The sequence below is a fragment of the Brassica napus genome, chromosome C4 (assembly GCF_020379485.1).
Source record: "Brassica napus cultivar Da-Ae chromosome C4, Da-Ae, whole genome shotgun sequence".
NCBI classification, from domain to species: domain Eukaryota; kingdom Viridiplantae; phylum Streptophyta; class Magnoliopsida; order Brassicales; family Brassicaceae; genus Brassica; species Brassica napus.
Window position 1 is genome coordinate 59,822,324 of NC_063447.1, and position 16,981 is coordinate 59,839,304.

At 31.9% G+C, this 16,981-nt stretch overlaps 1 protein-coding gene across 1 annotated transcript; it reads left to right on the forward strand.

The window, feature by feature from the left end:
• The first annotated feature begins 4,875 nt into the window (after positions 1-4,875).
• LOC106391561 lies at positions 4,876-6,384 on the forward strand. Its single transcript, XM_013832241.3, has 2 exons — positions 4,876-5,766; positions 5,860-6,384. The coding sequence occupies exons 1-2, from the start codon at positions 4,974-4,976 to the stop codon at positions 5,961-5,963; spliced, it is 897 nt and encodes a 298-aa protein (XP_013687695.1). The 5' UTR covers positions 4,876-4,973; the 3' UTR covers positions 5,964-6,384.
• The last annotated feature ends 10,597 nt before the right edge of the window (positions 6,385-16,981 follow it).

Genomic DNA, 16,981 nt, shown 5'->3' on the forward strand with positions numbered 1-16,981 from the left:
CAAAACAATGCTCTCACTATGTTTTGTTAGAGCAAGCGCAACGGTGAGACTCATTGGAGTTCTTAGCGACAAGGGCATTTCGGATTAATCCTGGATATTTTGGATTTAAAAAAATAAAATAAAAAATGACCATTCACGGACCGCCACGTAGTCGTGGGGACTCACAAATAGTGCAAGGATTCACTAAGAAAGAGTCATTATTTAGGAATTTTAAGGATTGAATCCTTAGCTTTTGGTAGAGTCCACTAATTATTTAATTACTTTTTCCCTAAGGACTTCTACTTAACGATTCTCGTTGCGCATGCTCTTAGTTGATAACATAAAAAAAATAAAAGGATTTTTTTGGATTTACTTTCAAGCATATTTCAACAAGAAAAGTTAAAACTATGATATTTTGCTCGGGTCTGTAAAATACATTGTAAACTTTGTCAATTAATTATTTATTGTTGCAAACCATTTCAAATTTTTCTGACTTGTATGGAAAAGAGAATGTTTTTGTGTTCACGTACCTTTTGCAAAAAAAAAAAAAAAAAAAAAAAATCTGGTACAAACATTAAAACTGCAAAGAATATGAAACAATCTAAAAGCTTCACCAAATTTTAAAAACTACAAAATAGTTTAATTGTGATTAAAAATTTAAAAAGATGATCAATTTAACAGATACCGGGCACCTTTTTTTTGAATAATATCGGTCACCTTTAAATTGATCATCTTTTCAAATTTTTAATCACAATTAACGATCGCTGGTATAGACTACAACATGCGTTTACCTAATCTTTTCAAATTATGTTCACTGGTATGAATCAGAGATTTGAGGATTAGGTAAACGCATGTTGTAGTCTATCTAACGATGGGCCGAATCCGCTTGAGTCACTTATCCGTAAGGCATAACTGATTTGAAAATCTGCCAAATATGCAAATACAAAAAGAATGTTATTATATTAAGGAACAAATGAAAACAAAGACTCTTTCGAAGATTAATGTTTCCGAGGTTTTGACCATTGACGGTTCAAACTAGCTAGTGCTATAGCGCTATTGGTATTGCTCAACACATACTACTTTCTATGTCGCACGTGCTGCGCTCGTGAGTAACAGTGTACACCACACATGCTATGTGATAAAACAGTTGGCGTCTCACGTGCTATAGCATTGCATAACCGAGTAAACGAGAAAGAATCATTCCTTTTGCATGTGGACAGATAATTTTGGGCCACTCCCTTTGCTTTGAGAGTTTCCAAACTCAAGAATCTAGGTCTTATCTTTTGTTTTTCTTGTTCCTTCCGTTGATTGTTTTTAGATAACCATGATATATTAAGAGATTAACCTTGAAAAAGTGTAAATGTTAATAAGGATTTGTAAATGTTCATATACATTTCTTTAGGGCTGGAGATGTAGGTAATACACGTCGAGTTGAGTCGATTATCACTCATTTCCTTTTGATATTTTGATGTATTATAAGAATATTTAAATTAAAGTTGCTTTTAGTTTCCTCGGTCGTCATTAGATCTAGTGGAAACTGGATCGTAGAATTTGAGATCATGCCAAAGGAGATTGCTGATATCATATTTTTATGTATTGATCTTTTTCTATGGTTAATTCTCGAAGACGCAATGTATTGAAATTATATTTGGATATTTTCGTATAAAATTATTTTAAAAAGCAGTGTAAAAGAGGTAGTTAACTTAAAGCTCACGAGATCCAAATGCGGGCGAACGTTGGAACAGCTAAATCCACGTCTAAGATGACAAGGCTTATGATTACAAATATGGTCAGCAAATATTCTCTTCCTATGCAATTTATTCAATATTATTAATTTATTTGTCTCCCTCCTAAGCTTGTTCAAAATCTATCCGCCTGGCTATAATAATCTTAACCTAACATCCATTTTGAAACTTAACAGAAAGTTGACTCCAATTTTCTTACATCGAATAAGTCTGATAATATACTCACGTAGATGGTATTACATCGAAAGCATAGACACTTCTGAAACTAAAATTAATTCTCCAAATTGTCGATGTGTTGTAGAGACTACCGAATTACCGATGAGAGAAACTTTAAACTGCCTAATAATGAATACCACCCGTGTGGTGCGGCCAAATCCGCAAATCTCCAATGCATATCAATTAACAGAGTCTACAATGTTACTTAGCAAACAATTCAAACTCAAGCAAAATATCAACTTCGCTACTTTCCTTTGTAACTATTCTTAAATAACGCCAATCAAAAGCGTATAAAATGCATTACAAAATAATATAAGTTTTAACAAAATTTAGCAAAAAAAAACAAAATAAATGCCAAACTGAAGATATCTTTTAAATAATCTTTATTAGAAAATTGATACTAGAGTATAGATAAAGAAAATGTTGAGGGTTCATGTGGATATATATTTTTTGTGAATCAAGATCAAATGAATATGCTCTTTATTTCAAAACCAAATAGTTGGCTCTAGTCTAATTGACTAACTGCAAAGAAAAAAAAGAAAGATTTCGTGAAGTCTCTTCGATGAGCTACAAATAAACAGGAAGAAGCCCTTTCGACTTAAGGGAGGGTAATAGGTTGAGTAACAAGACGTTATCCGATCAAGGTTAGGTGATAGAGGCAGTAGTCAACCCAAAAGATTGACAGATTGTATTACTTATGAAGGAAAGAGACTTCACATTTGAGTTATATCTTTCTGTCACTATTTATCCTTATAGGCTTTCGGTGGGAAATTCGAATGATAAGTTTGACATGAGATTTATAGATTTTCTTTGGTTTGGTTCTTGTTTAGTCCACTCCATTTATTATTTATATCTCTATTATCAACCCAAATCAAAATTCGGTACAATGTAAGTTACCCCAACCATTCATCTGCTCTTATTATTCTTATTCAATTTTTATTCTACAAAAAATTACTTGTTTTTTGGTAATGGTTTGTAGAATGAAGGCAAAGAGAAAGACAGCTATTGTAAAGCATATGCTGGCAGACACAACCCACCTTCAGTTGCCTCCCCGCACGCGCTCTTCCTCTTGTGTGTAACCCAATTCCCTTAAGCTCTGCTGATCTGCTCTCTGCCCATAATTTTTTAGTAAAGACCAATCTGATTAATCCCGTCGTGAATTACGGAATAAAAATGGATTCCACCGCACTTTCTCTTGTTCTTATTACAATATCAGCACAGCTTTCTCAAACATTATTTAAAGAAACAGATTTGCATAAACGCATTAACGAAGTTTATAATATTATTGTGGGTGGGGCTCTTAGTTTTTAATAGTAGCATGATAATAATATAAGTCAGACATTTGAGAGTAGAGTCCGGAGACAATATATGCAACTAGGGGCGCACAATATTTGGCATAGCATATTAGTTCTCTTAAACTATAACTTTTTAGAGTTTCTTTCGTTTAAAAATGCTGTTTATGTTTTCTTGCTTCTATACATATTCCAAAGATAAGAAAATAAAAAGAAAGAAGAGAAGGAAGATCTGTTCCCGCTCTTTTGACTTAACGGTGCTGTCCTTTTCGGTAGGTAAAAGCTGGACCCCACCACCATTTCACTTCTGTCTTTTTCATTTTTTATTATGTCTCCATAAAATATCTAGGGCGGGAGATTTATACAGTTTTATACAAAACGTCAGACGGAGAAGGAGAGGGACGGATGACTGATTAAAAGCTGAAAGTACCACGTCAGCTGTATTCAAATTTCCTGAGTGGTCGCGAGATTTCTATGAACCTAATTTCAAAATCAAATAATGAAAGAATACAAACCTACATAATAGGGGCCTTCAGTGGTTACCAAAAAGAAAACCGATTAACCCTTGGTACTTAATCATGTGCCGGTTTGGTTATAGGAAGTTAGTTGCAATTAGCGCAATTATTTAAATGTGTGTCAAATATACTTAATGCAGCGTAACTATTCAGTAGTAAATGTAATTATAATTAATGGGGGAAAAGCAGGTAGTGAAGAGGAGAAAATATGAGAGCGCAAATGATGAGAAGGATTTGCATGAAAAAAAGAGAGGAAGGCGTAATCATGAAGTGTTCTATGCTTTTTATTAGCCCACATACTCAATACTTGCTATTTTAGATTTCGGCCGACCGATTAAGAAAATATTTAATTTTGTATATTTACTAAATAAAAACATCATTATCAATACATCTAATCACATTTTAACTAATTAAAAATAAATAAAAATATAAAATCAATAAATTTTGCATTGAAATTATAAAACAACACTGATTTTGAAATAAAAATTTTATCTTACAACGACAAGTAATCAAACGGAGGGAGTAATATACTTTTTAATATAAATAGATATACTACTACAAAGACTGAGATTTTGTTAAGAGGGTAATTAAAAAGATTACAAGACCCATGAAGCCGTAAATGACAGCTTAACTGGGATTAAGTGGGTTCCACCTGTTTTCTGATGCATGCCTCGTGCCAATGCCATACACAATATACTTAACAAGTGTATAGTAAAATAATAAAAAAATGTTTATAGAAAATGAAAGAAATCATGTCTCGCAAATTCTATTATGGGCCTGAGGCCATAAAAACCTTTCCTTTGTTATGTACCTTTTAAGTTTTTTAATGAAAGTATCCAGTTTTCCCAAAAAAAAAAAAAAATTAAAGAAAAAGACATAGATACATACATACATACATACATAAAAACTAAAATCGTACTCCTAAAACAAATATTTTTTCTTTTGAAAAAATTACAGCACAATAAATTATTTTTTTTTCCAAGGCAAAATATTTAAAGAAAGACCAAAGGACATAGTAGTTTTGAATTTCGTCCATCACGCATTAATTAAGGATAATTAAAAATAAAATAAAAAGAAGAAGATAGAGATATTAAAGTGCTTTTGAGCTGTCTTAATAGAAACCCTGAAACCTTAATAAAAGCAACCACCTCCTCAACATTCTCCATCTTCTTCCATCACTCTCTCCCTCTCTCTCTCTATCTCGCTTATCTTTGCTCTTTGTCGATATGTCTCGCCTCCCTCCACTTTCCCTCCCTGTCATGGAGAATACCCCTGCTTCCGAGCTAACCCCGACTCGACTCGGTTTCCCCACCGAGTTCCCTTACGAGTTCGACTCCCCTGCTTTCACCTCTCCCGGCGACTCCACCGACGAGAGCAGCGACGACGAGGAAGACTTCCTCGCTGGCCTCTCTCGCCGACTCGCTCCCTCGACTCAGCGCCTCCCTCCTCCCTCCTACGAGGTGAAACGTAAGGTCGCAGCTACTTCGCCGCAGTCAACGCTGAGCGGACTCGGAAGCTACTCAACCTCGGGAAGTAGAAGCCCTGTTCTTCCTCCACCTTCTCAAACGACGTCGTTTCCTAGAGACGACGTCTTGGATGTGATCTCTGCCGCAGCTGGAGAAGTAGCGAGACTCAAACTCGGAAGCCACGAGCCTCACCACCTTCCCCGCCAAAACGCTGCGTTTCAGACCGACCGCTGTATCCAGCAGCAGCGTCTGCTTCTTCACCAGATGTGGCTATCTTCTCAGTCAAGAATCAAGAACTCGGAAAACCTTAGACACATGAAGCATAATGCTCTAGTAGCCAACGCCGCTTTGATGCGTCAGCACGCCGGAACTCCCCTGAAACGTCCGTCTACCGGCACCGGAGTTTTCCTTCCCCGGCGATACCCAGCAACAACCCCTTCCGAGCCCATCAAGAAGCCAGCACCAGTAGTCAACACAGCGGCTATGTTGCAGTCAAAAGTCAACTTTGATGAGTTTATCAATGTTAAGTCAAGACAGAGTCAGTTCGATTACGGTAATGATTCAAACTAGAAACTATTTTAAGTGTAAGAACACAGTACTTGTGACTTAATCTAACTTTTTTTATTATTTATTTTAATTTGAGCAGAGTGCATGTTAGCAAGAAGTAGACTACTTGCTCGTCAGGGAAACTACAGAGCGGCTGGTTGTCTGAATCAAGAGAGACGTCTTCCTCAGGACTGGATGTACTGAAACGGTTTGTTTTGTCTCGGAAGGAGCGTTAGTTAGAAGCGGTTTGGTTTTAGGTTATAAACTGTGATTGTTATGATATGGTTATTAACTAGTAATAAGGATTTGGAAATCCAAATAAAAGTAGGAGATATTTTACAAGTGTGTTACATTAGTATAATATTATTGTTAGTCACTTAGACAATAGCTCTCTGTAATTTTTATTTTTTGGACCTTGGGAGGGTTCAAGGGAGTTGAGTGGAGTGTGGTACTATTTTTTTTTTCACTTTAGTCGACATGTTAAGTTTCAAAATGTGTTGGGTTGGGTGGGGGATTTTGTTATTTGCTGTATTAATTTCACAGTTTTTCTAATGGGGTTGTAATAAAAACATCGCAATTATTTTGTTTATTTTTAAAATTATGAATTGAACTTGTTAATTTCTTACCTTTACTTCCCATTTTTATAAGTACTTTGATTTTTGTACTTCCAGACCAGAGTTTCGGATTTAAAGTAGTTGTTTAAAATTTCAAAAGAAAGAAAGAAACCGTAGTTTTCACCCTATTTTCTCTCAAGTTTCCTCTCCGCCTCCCTCTTCAAGCTTTCAATGGTTTTTCTTTTGATCGGTGTGTGGCGGCTCCTTCAGTGCCGGCGCCGGTCAAAATCTCTTCTACCGCCTTCTGTTTGCTTTGTCGTTCATCCGTGTGTGACTTTTTTTTGTTTTGGGAGAAGATTCGCCTTTGCCAAATCGTCTTTAGCTTTCAGATTTATGATGGATTTCTGTTTCAAAGTTCTGGATCTGTGGATTGACGTGTGGCTTAGCTACAAAGATTTTTTACTCGAATCTCGTTCTAGATCTGTTTGTCCTGTTGTTGTTGCGGATCTCCTTTTTTTTTGGATTGGACTCTTTTTGCAGGTGTTAGACTGTCCTCTTGGAGTTTGTTTTGGCTTCCATCTAGTCTACATTTATGCCGTTCATGGCATGTTCTTGTGTTTTGGATTAGGTGGACCTCGCCCCTAGTTGTTTGTTCAGATCTCGCGGAGATCTGTTGTTGTTGCCGCTTCATACCTAGGCTTTCTACTGTCGTCGTAGATCAAGCCACTTCTAAGAGTGTTAGTAAGAATCTTTATTTGCCGGTTTATGAAAGTTTGGTTGTTGGGTCCTTGAGGTGTTTCCTCAGAGTTCTAGGAGGAGGTGGTCTACAGTGGTTTAGTCGAGGGTATTCCCACTAAGCAGCTGCCACATAAGCTCTATCATATAGTCTCTCTGTATTTTTGTTAGTCTTGTTCTAGTGATTTGGAAAGTTAGTTATTTGTTTTAAGTTTGCAATATCGTTGGTTCTTGTATGCTGCCCCGTTGTGGGTTCTAGTGTCCGGGGATATCTTTGTTTTTCTCCGGTTTAGCTGACCACGGAAAGATCTGTTATTTGTTGGTGTTGTGTTGAATTTATCTTTGTTTTTAATAAAATCCGTTGAAGGAAAAAAAAAAAAAAAAAAAAAAAAAAAAGAAAGAAAGAAACCGTAGTTTCAATTTTCAATGAAGCTACTTCCAGACCACTGTATGTACTTCGATTATAGGGAGTTGCATATCTAGTGGGTAGATACGTATTCTTTTTGAAAAAATAAAATAAAGAAGCATGACATGGAAACATGGTAACATGGAAAAAAGCAAAAAGAAAGAGGTAAAGAAGATCTGGAAAGAAAGAAAAAAGAAGAGAAGGGTTGCGTAGGCGTGAAGCAGTGGGAAAATATGCACAGACTTTGAAAAATAGAACACACCTTTTTATTTTCCTCTCTATAAATGTAAATCTTATCTATTATCTGCTGTACTTGTGTGTGATATAAGATTACATGCCCTCTAATATCTACGTAAATTGGCACGTTTTCTAATTAGATAGTAGACTTTGAACGTTTACAGTCTTGCCTACACCTAATATAGTACAGGTTTAGATACTTAAGAAAGTTGATGTTGCCATCTATGAATGAGATCGTTCAGCAGACTTTGGATTCAAATTAACAATAGATCATACTAACCATAAAAAGAAACAAATGTAACAGCTTTTGTCATTTGTCCATTTATATATTATGTTAAGAGTCCATCTATATCATCTCACCTTAATATGGGAATGATTTTGTGCTATATCGTGATGAGCACTTTGACAACACTTGAGAGACTTATCAACAAATCATAGATACATCCTTTAAGACTAATCCAAGATCAAAGCCAGTAACGAGGATAAACCTATATTCACCCTTTGAAACAAAAAAAAAAGTTAGAAGAAAGACCCTATAGACCTGTATGTCGACCCTACATCCATTACCAATCAACCCATAATCCACATAAGAGGAGGCCTAGAAGTTAGTCTTATTCTACTAACGATTCATTATTATGTATGAATGTGTCCTTCAAACAGAACTAGATTCGATTGATGTCAACTTGAATCAAACACATAGTTGGTGTACTTGCGTGTCAACAAAACAGAGCAGGAAGTAGAAAGATGTCAATAATAGAGTAGAGTGGAGTGTTGCGTTGAAACTTGAAGTGTTGCGTTGAAACTCGAAAGTAATAAAATTATAACGGAAAATCGCTTAAAAAACTTTGAAAATTTCCCTTACTAGCACTTTAAACCACGAAGTTTTTTCTCTGACATTTTTAACTTTTAAAGTGACATTTGTATCATAAAAAACCTCCAAATTAAAAAATTGACATGTTGAACAGGTTAAAAAGTGATGTATCAGTTTTTTTTTCAAAAAATAATTATTTAATTAATAAAATAAATAAAAATCTAAATAAAGTTTAGAAAATTAAATAAAAATCGAAAATTCAATAAAAATTCAGGAAAATCTAAGCAAAAATCCGAAAATTAAATAAAAATTAAATAAATATTTTAAAAAATTAAATAAAAATAAAAAGAAATAAAAATTAAATAATAAATAAGATTAAATTAAAATACAGAAGAACTAAATAATAAATTTATTTATTTAATTTTCTAATTTGATTTGATCTCATTTTTTTGATTTTTTAGTTAATTTTTAATTTTCTGATATTTAATTAATTTCTGATTTTTTAAAATTAATTTCTGATTTTTATTTAATTTATGAGTTTTTATTTAATTTTTGTGTATATAAAAACAAAAAAAATAAAAAATCCGAAATTATTTAATTTATTTTTAAAATATTTATTTTATTCTGAAATTTTTATTTAATTTTCTGATTTTGATTTTGATTTTCCTGAATTTTTTATTAAATTTTCAATTTTTATTTAATTTTCTAAACTTCTATTTAGATTTTTATTTATTTTATTAATTAAATAATTTTTTTAGAAAAAATAATTGACACATCATTCTTTTAACTCGTTTAACAGATCAATTTTTTAGTTTGGAGGTTTTTTATGGTACAAATGTCACTTTGAAGACTAAAAGTGTTAGTGAAAAATTTCAAAGTTTAAAGTGCTACCAAGTAACGCTTTCAAAGTTTTTTATGCGATTTTCTCAAATTATAACTAAAACATTTTGTTCTTCAGTCTTCACTATCGCTGAACGCATTCAAAATGGCACCAGCCAATCGTTATTTTGTATATCTATTTATATATTGAATAATTTAAATATCGTTTTGGTTTTGTTTCAAATTTCGAAATATTTTTTTATGAATAATTTATATATTTCGAGGGCGTTGATTGTTGCACACATTCCGCAATTCCGAATAAAAGCCAAGAGCAATCACATTTCTTGTTCAACATTGAACCTTTTCTTTATGTGCTATGAGTTTCAACTATTCTTAAAGATGAAGTCGAGAAAGAAACAAAAGAAGTGAAGCCGCAAAAATCTAAAGACAAAAGAGTGAAGACATGTGTTTGGTTTGGGAGATGTGGATCCAAGCAGCTTTATCATTTGACTTGGTCAAACTTGAATTCAATGTTAACACAATTTACTATATGCTCGATTTTATAATGTTTACTTTTTTGGTTTTATGATTTTTATAGTATTGTATAACATGAGAACTGTTACTTTTCAAATAATGACGTTACAATACTTACATTTACACGAGGTCATTTTTCATTTCTACTTGGATCCGAATGATTGTTCATGTTTTAGTATAGAATACCCTATCTCGTTAACTTTCCATGCAATATCATTCCGGAACAATGTATAAGCACGTGCTTGGATTTATATATACACCAAAACATAGGATCTATGATTAGGAGTGCATATTTAGACATAACCGAATTATTCAAATCAAGATCATTCAAAATGTACTGGAACATACCGAATCTAAAATGTACTGGAAAAAATCGAACTATATATACTGACATTTATATTTAAGTCATATTTATGATAAAAACTAATACTGAAATATGTATTAATAATGCCGTGTTAGTACAATATCAGTTATGATCTATAGTACTTATTTTTATATTACTCTTGACCAATTTAAATTCAACCCATACTATAAATTTCATTAAACATAAGACTAAACAAACAAACCAATACTAGACACTTCATTTGAATTAATTTCATCTCTAGCTGATTGAGTTTCCATTTTATTGAACCAAACAAACATAAAGAAGAAACCAGAATCGAACCACAGGTCATTAGCTCAACGGTAAAAGATCACGATCATTGTGTCAGAAATCTCTAGATCGAATAACCGCTGGAACAAAACTAATAATTTCCTCTGTTTCATAATAAATGAAGTTTTGGTTCTTTGCACATATATTAAGAAAATTAGATTATGTAAACAAAAATCATTAAAATTAATTTAAAACTAATTTATTTAATTATTAAAAAAAAAAAAAATTAGCTACACAGTTTTTGATAAAGTTAAAGTTATCTAGATATGTGAAAATATCATCTATTGTGAAACAAAAACAATGACCTAAAAAATCATCTATGTTGAAATGGAGAGAGTATTATATGATGCGGTTTCGGAACTAGGGAAATTAGGGCTTCTGTTGAACTTCCTGGTAATTCAAAAAAAAAAACGAACCTATAGTATAGTAGTAGTGAATTATTATGTTTTGGTAGGTCATCATTGTTGATAAATTTTCAAAAATATAATTATTATTTAGCCATTATGTCTCTCAGAGGACGACAAGGTGTCCATAACTCCATATATAAATGGCAGCAGTGTGAGTAAAGCAAAAGCTATAATCAATCTTCATTATCGGATAATTTGTATTCCTTTCTACGCAATGGGATGATGTCAATATTGTGAGTGATAGTTTAAAGACTTTATGTCAACAGATAGCTAGACCCTTTGACGAGGTATAATAGCTCTACAAGTATTTACATGCGACTATGATTTAAATCTATGAGTTTGGAAGATGAGTTGCGTTTTTAGAAATAATTTACCGCTACTAGTTTCGGATGAAAGCAAACTATATAAACTAATGATTATAAAAATATATTAATATAAGAGAAATTCTCTAGCCTTAAACTTTTGTCGCAAAAATAGTTTTCATTGAGAAAAATGACCAATTTTTTTTATTAAAAGGTAAAAATACATTTTTACTCTAGGATTAACTAATCTAGAATTAGGATTTAGAGTTAATGGGTGAGGTTTTAGGGATATGGTTTCAAATTTTTAAAATTAAAAAATAAAAATTAAAATTTTCAAAATAAAAATAGACTATTTTAGTCATTTTCTTTTTTGAGGATTATTTTTGTGACAAAAACTTAAAAGAACTATTTGAAAAGATTGTCCTTAATATAAATTTTGTTGATCGGTCGATCCATGTCAGGGATCGAACCATGCGGCACGGATAGTTCGTTCTTTACCAAATCCATGAAAAATAGAAAGTTTTATTGAAGGCTTTTTACCTTAGTGTATAGCACAAATTATACTATGAAAATCTACATGTATCAATAAATACTTTTTTTCTCCGTGAACGCATAACTCTAGAGATGAATCACGTTAAATCTCTCTGTTTTTTTATTGTTTATTTATTCTGTTAGTTCGTTTCTTCTCACATCTTTTTTTTTAACACAAATACTTTCATTAATAAAGGAGAAGTTCCAAAGATTAGTTTATGAACTTTAATACATCATGATAGTTTCTGAGAGAGGCCTTGGCCAACCCATCAGTTTCCTCGTTTTGGAAACGAAGGATGAAGATGAAACTTATTGAAAAGAACAAAGAAGAGAGTCATTCCATATATGCAAGAATACCATAGATTTCTTTCTGGAACTGCTTGTTGGTGATAGCTTTGATAAGCGTTTGACTGTCGGAGCGTACATGTATAGAAGATATGCCAAGTGATGCTGCCGGTCTGATGGCCATGGCTTCTGCCATCAGAGGAGAAGAGACGAAGTCATGTATCTTCGATTCCTTGTGGTTGATCTTCGTGCGGGTGTCTTTGAAAACCCATGCAAGACCAGATCGTTTACTCGATTTTTCTCGAGATGCATCTGTGAAACAGATCGTTTCGAGACTGGGATCGTCAATTAGGTATCTTCTTTCAAAGATTTTGGCTTTGTTGTTTGCCGTGTGTTGCTTGGATAAAATTATTTATCATACGATCAGGCTCCAGACTTCATGCGCATAGAGGCATGAAAAAAGGAGATTGATGGTGCCTCCTGGCATCTTGGACAACAGATGTCTGCCATAATTTCGCGTCTTCTCAGGTTATCGAACACAAGACCAGAGAAACAGTTTTAGCTTCTGTGAGACTTGTCCTGACCATACATCATTTATCCATCGGAATCCATTAATGTTTTGCAGAGCTTTTCACATCTATCACAACAAAGCAAATTATTTAAGTTTCCAACTTTGATTAAAGAAAATTTCCAACCACACAAAAATATATATAACCAAAAATTCTCTATAGTACATGCTTTTGCCACGATTATTTTATCTAGATATACAATGAAATTTATTTATTATGCAAAATTATAATTCTATTTGAATAACTTCATACAACTTTTTAAATCTGAAATTTTGAATCCATAAAATTATTTGACCAAGAAAAGAAAGAATCCATGTATAGTTATGAAACCGGAGGCCTTCTTTTGGTAGGCTATCAAAGGCCCATGCTTGCCCCATGTTTTAAATAGGCTCTCCTATTTTTTTTTTCTTTTTTTTTTTTTTTTTCTTGTAGCCGACGAAAGGATGGACAGTCTTTTCCCCAAGCAACCCAGAGAAGAGATTTTGCGTCCCACATATGTTATTTTTGACGCCGAGGATTTGTCAATCCCTGATCCTCTTTTGTTGAAAAAGAATATCGTAACAGCTATTAAGGAAGAAGGTTATGGTGGGTTGATTGAAGTCAAGGGTTACTTTGGTGACAAGCAAACCATCTCCCAAAAGTTGCTCGAATGAACATGATGTTAGTGGAGCTTCTTTTCTGGGCAATTGCCCATTATCCTCAAGGAACAAATGTTTTGATTATCACTAGAAACGAAAACATCCTAGGACACCCTAAGATCTCTCAGATCATTCATGGTTTGGAAGAAAGAGATTTTTATTTTGCAATTGAACATATTGATCGCTTCTTTTCCCCAGTGGACACCCTAAGATCTCTCAGATCATATGTTAGTACAGATTCTCTTTTGTAGAATGAATAAATCTTTAGCTATTTAGCTTATTTCTTGTAGTGGGAGGCAAAGAAGAGCCGAACAAGCGCTTAATGTTCTACTGTGGTCTTACCGCAAGAGAAGAGGAGGTGCAGCTTGCTACATAATTATCTTTTATGTATGTTTCTTCAATTTTCATCATCTTATCTAATATTATGAAAATCCAAAAAAATTATTGTTCTTTTCTTTCGTTGGCATATGCTATTGGTTTCGTGATCATTATTATTTTTTTAACTTGTGCAAAAAAAAGATCTTAGCATTAGGTGATGAAAAATAAAAAAGAGGATGATTTGATTTTGGGCATCTCTAGGGTTTTTGGTTAATTGGGTCAAGGAGAAAGTGTTCCTTGTCGGATACGAAACAAAGAAACTGATGGTTAGAAGAGAAAACTCTGTCTCTGTCTCCGTTGAAGCGTTTTGTGACTAAGTGTTGTGTTTGGGTTTTGTGAAGAGGAGCAGTTTGAGATCTACGATGAGGGATGATCGGAGAGCCGTGAAGGTGGTGAGGAGGATGGAGGAGTTTAAGGATCATATTTGGAAACTAACAACATGCTTACTCATTTCACTCGACAGACCATGCATGCCCAATTTACCTGCTCTATATGCACATTATACACGAACGATCACTTATTCTCTTCTGGCTGTGACTAAAATTACAAGAAACCTTTGAAAGAACTTATTTATTTATTTCGTAGAGCTGAACACAACACATACTAATATAAGTGATTGTAGTCCTCCACTTTTTGCAACCTCCATTAATACAAATATGTTAAAAATATCTGGCACATTACCTATCATTTTCTTCGTGATGGAACATCCTTACCTTTGAAGTCATCAGTGAAGGAGATTGAAAATGCTAACTCGTTTAGAAGAAAGTCAATTTTCAATAGCACGATGAGTAGTGAATACCAGTAGAATATTAAAAGTTAAAACTATGTTAATGAATAGTGGATTCAGACAAAAAAATATGTATGACATATGACAATTAAGGGGGGGTTATTGGTTTAAGAATTTTTAAAGAATTATAAAATTTTAAGAATCCATGGTTATTGCTTTATGGATTTTAAAAGTTTTTCCAAAATCCATTGTTATTGGTTTTAATACTTGTAAATTCTATTCAAATCCTTTGTTATTCAAAAAGTTTAGTTTTTATTGATTTTGCTATTTTATTCAAATCTATGGTTATTGAGAACTAAATTATTTATATTTTAACTCATAAGCTAGACTTTGAAAATAGTATGTCTACTCATAAGATTTCTGAAATCTGTGTACTAATAAAAACATTCCCACACTTTATGATATATTTTTCTTGTTTGACATGAGATTTTCAGAAGATTTCTTTGTCGGTAAGTTTCATAGTTGGTGTGTTCTAACATAATTTTTCGTTTGTATGAGTGGTGTCTCAAAAAAAATGTCAATGAAAACAAGACTGTTAAAAATATGTCATATAGTATGAAGATAAAAAATGATTATTTTCACAACATAACTAAGAACAAACCATGCATAACACAAATAACCAATACCTTAAAATGCATTTGTCTATGTAAACACACCAAACGATAATATAATAGTGTCTCATCGAAATTCATTGTTAGAAAATTTCTACAACTTTTTTTGTACCTTAGAAGCAAAAACTTTTTGAAAAACTATATTGTGCAAATTCTTAATAATCAATGATAATCTATAGAAATCAATACAAAATATTTGATAGAAATTAGGAAACATTTGTGAAATCTACTAAACTTTTAAAAATCTGTCAAATTCTAAAATCACTTAATTCTTTCCAAATTCTGGTTCCAATAACCCCCCGAAACTTTGAAAATAATAAATTATGTATCAACCGCAAAATCACAAAAACTGTATAATCTTACAGCTTATGCTACTCATTCCTTTAACAAAATAATATAAAATTGTAACAGCTAAAATGAACTAAACCATATACTTATTTAGAAACGCTTGCGTCTGGTTAATACGTCAATATAACTAGGTGTTTTACCTGCACATGTGAACATAATCGTTTTACTAATAATTATTAATATACGTAATATGATTTAAACATCATGATAACTTATTCTTTATATTCTTAATCATTTTAGTTTTCTTCGATTTTTATTTCGGTTTACGTCTCCTTAACACAAAGAAAAGCTAGAAAACTATGAAACCGTAAGAGCATAATTACATATCAAATACTCCACACAATAAAGTAAAGTAAGAATGTGAACTTTTGGTCTTTTTTAATCTACTTTATATTTTTGAACCAGAAATATGTATTAAATTACAAAAAAATAATAATACTAAAACACACACAATCCAAGTAAGAACAAAATAAATAAAAAGTAAATAAAAACTAAAGTTCGATGATAATTTAGAAGAAAACTTAAAAAAAAACGAAATTGAGATAATGATAATATTTCATTGGTTTACTTGATCAATATATACATTGAGTTATCTTAATATTTCATAAGTTTACTTCTAATAAAAGAATTAATAGATAATGATAGTTTTATTATTAAAGTTAATTTATGGTTAATTACATAATGAAAAATCTAATTATTCATTAAAAATATATCTATTTTAGCTGTTTTAGAAACTAAATCGTTAAACACATGTTCATAACATGATTACATAGGCAACTCTCTAAACTTAATATCAAAGCATATTTTTCTTATAGATTAAACAATAATAAAACATACACGTGAAATAACTACTGAAAGTACATAAATATAGATGTCAAAAACTATAATCGAGACAACTTGGAATGAATGAAAAAAATGAAAGTATAGAGTTTAAAACATCTTACATCATGTGAAAATAAAAATTGGTCCTAACTTGTTTAAAATAATTATAATTGTAATTCCAATTAGAAATTTTGAAATAGTTATGTTATTTAAATTAATAAATTAATAATTTAATCTAAATCCTAGTAAGAATCTTGTGAAATTTAAAATAATTATAATCATAATTCCAATTAGAAATTTCGAAATAGTTTATTATTTAAATTAATAAATTAATAAATTAATTAGAAATCGAAATATTTATATTATCTAAATTAATAAATTGATGATTTAATCTAAAAACTACTAAGAATATGACAAATAAGCAAAAGCTAAAATCATGGAGAATTTAAATTAATAAATTAATTAGAAATCAAAATATTTATATTATCTAAATTAATAAATTGATGATTTAATCTAAAAACTACTAAGAATATGACAAATAAGCAAAATTAGCTAAAATGATGGAGAATGAGACAAATCAGCAAAATCACTTCATAAATAATAGTATAGATAATGGAAACCAAAAAGTAGAAAATAATTAAAGTGGAACAAAAAAACTTGATGAAGGTGGAAATTAAAAGATAAAAGGATAACAAAGGGTTGAAAAACAAAACACATTGCTCTCAACTTTGAGAGAGAGAGAGAGAACATATTCTTCATAGCAACTAGAGGAAGGATCCAAAGGGATCGCATTGAT

Excerpts from the sequence above, each read along its gene's own strand:
- LOC106391561 (XM_013832241.3), top strand. The coding sequence starts at position 4,974 with ATGTCTCGCCTCCCTCCACTTTCCCTCCCTGTCATGGAGAATACCCCT. Across the intron at positions 5,767-5,859 it reads ACAGAGTCAGTTCGATTACG|AGTGCATGTTAGCAAGAAGT; the intron begins GTAATGATTCAA and ends TAATTTGAGCAG.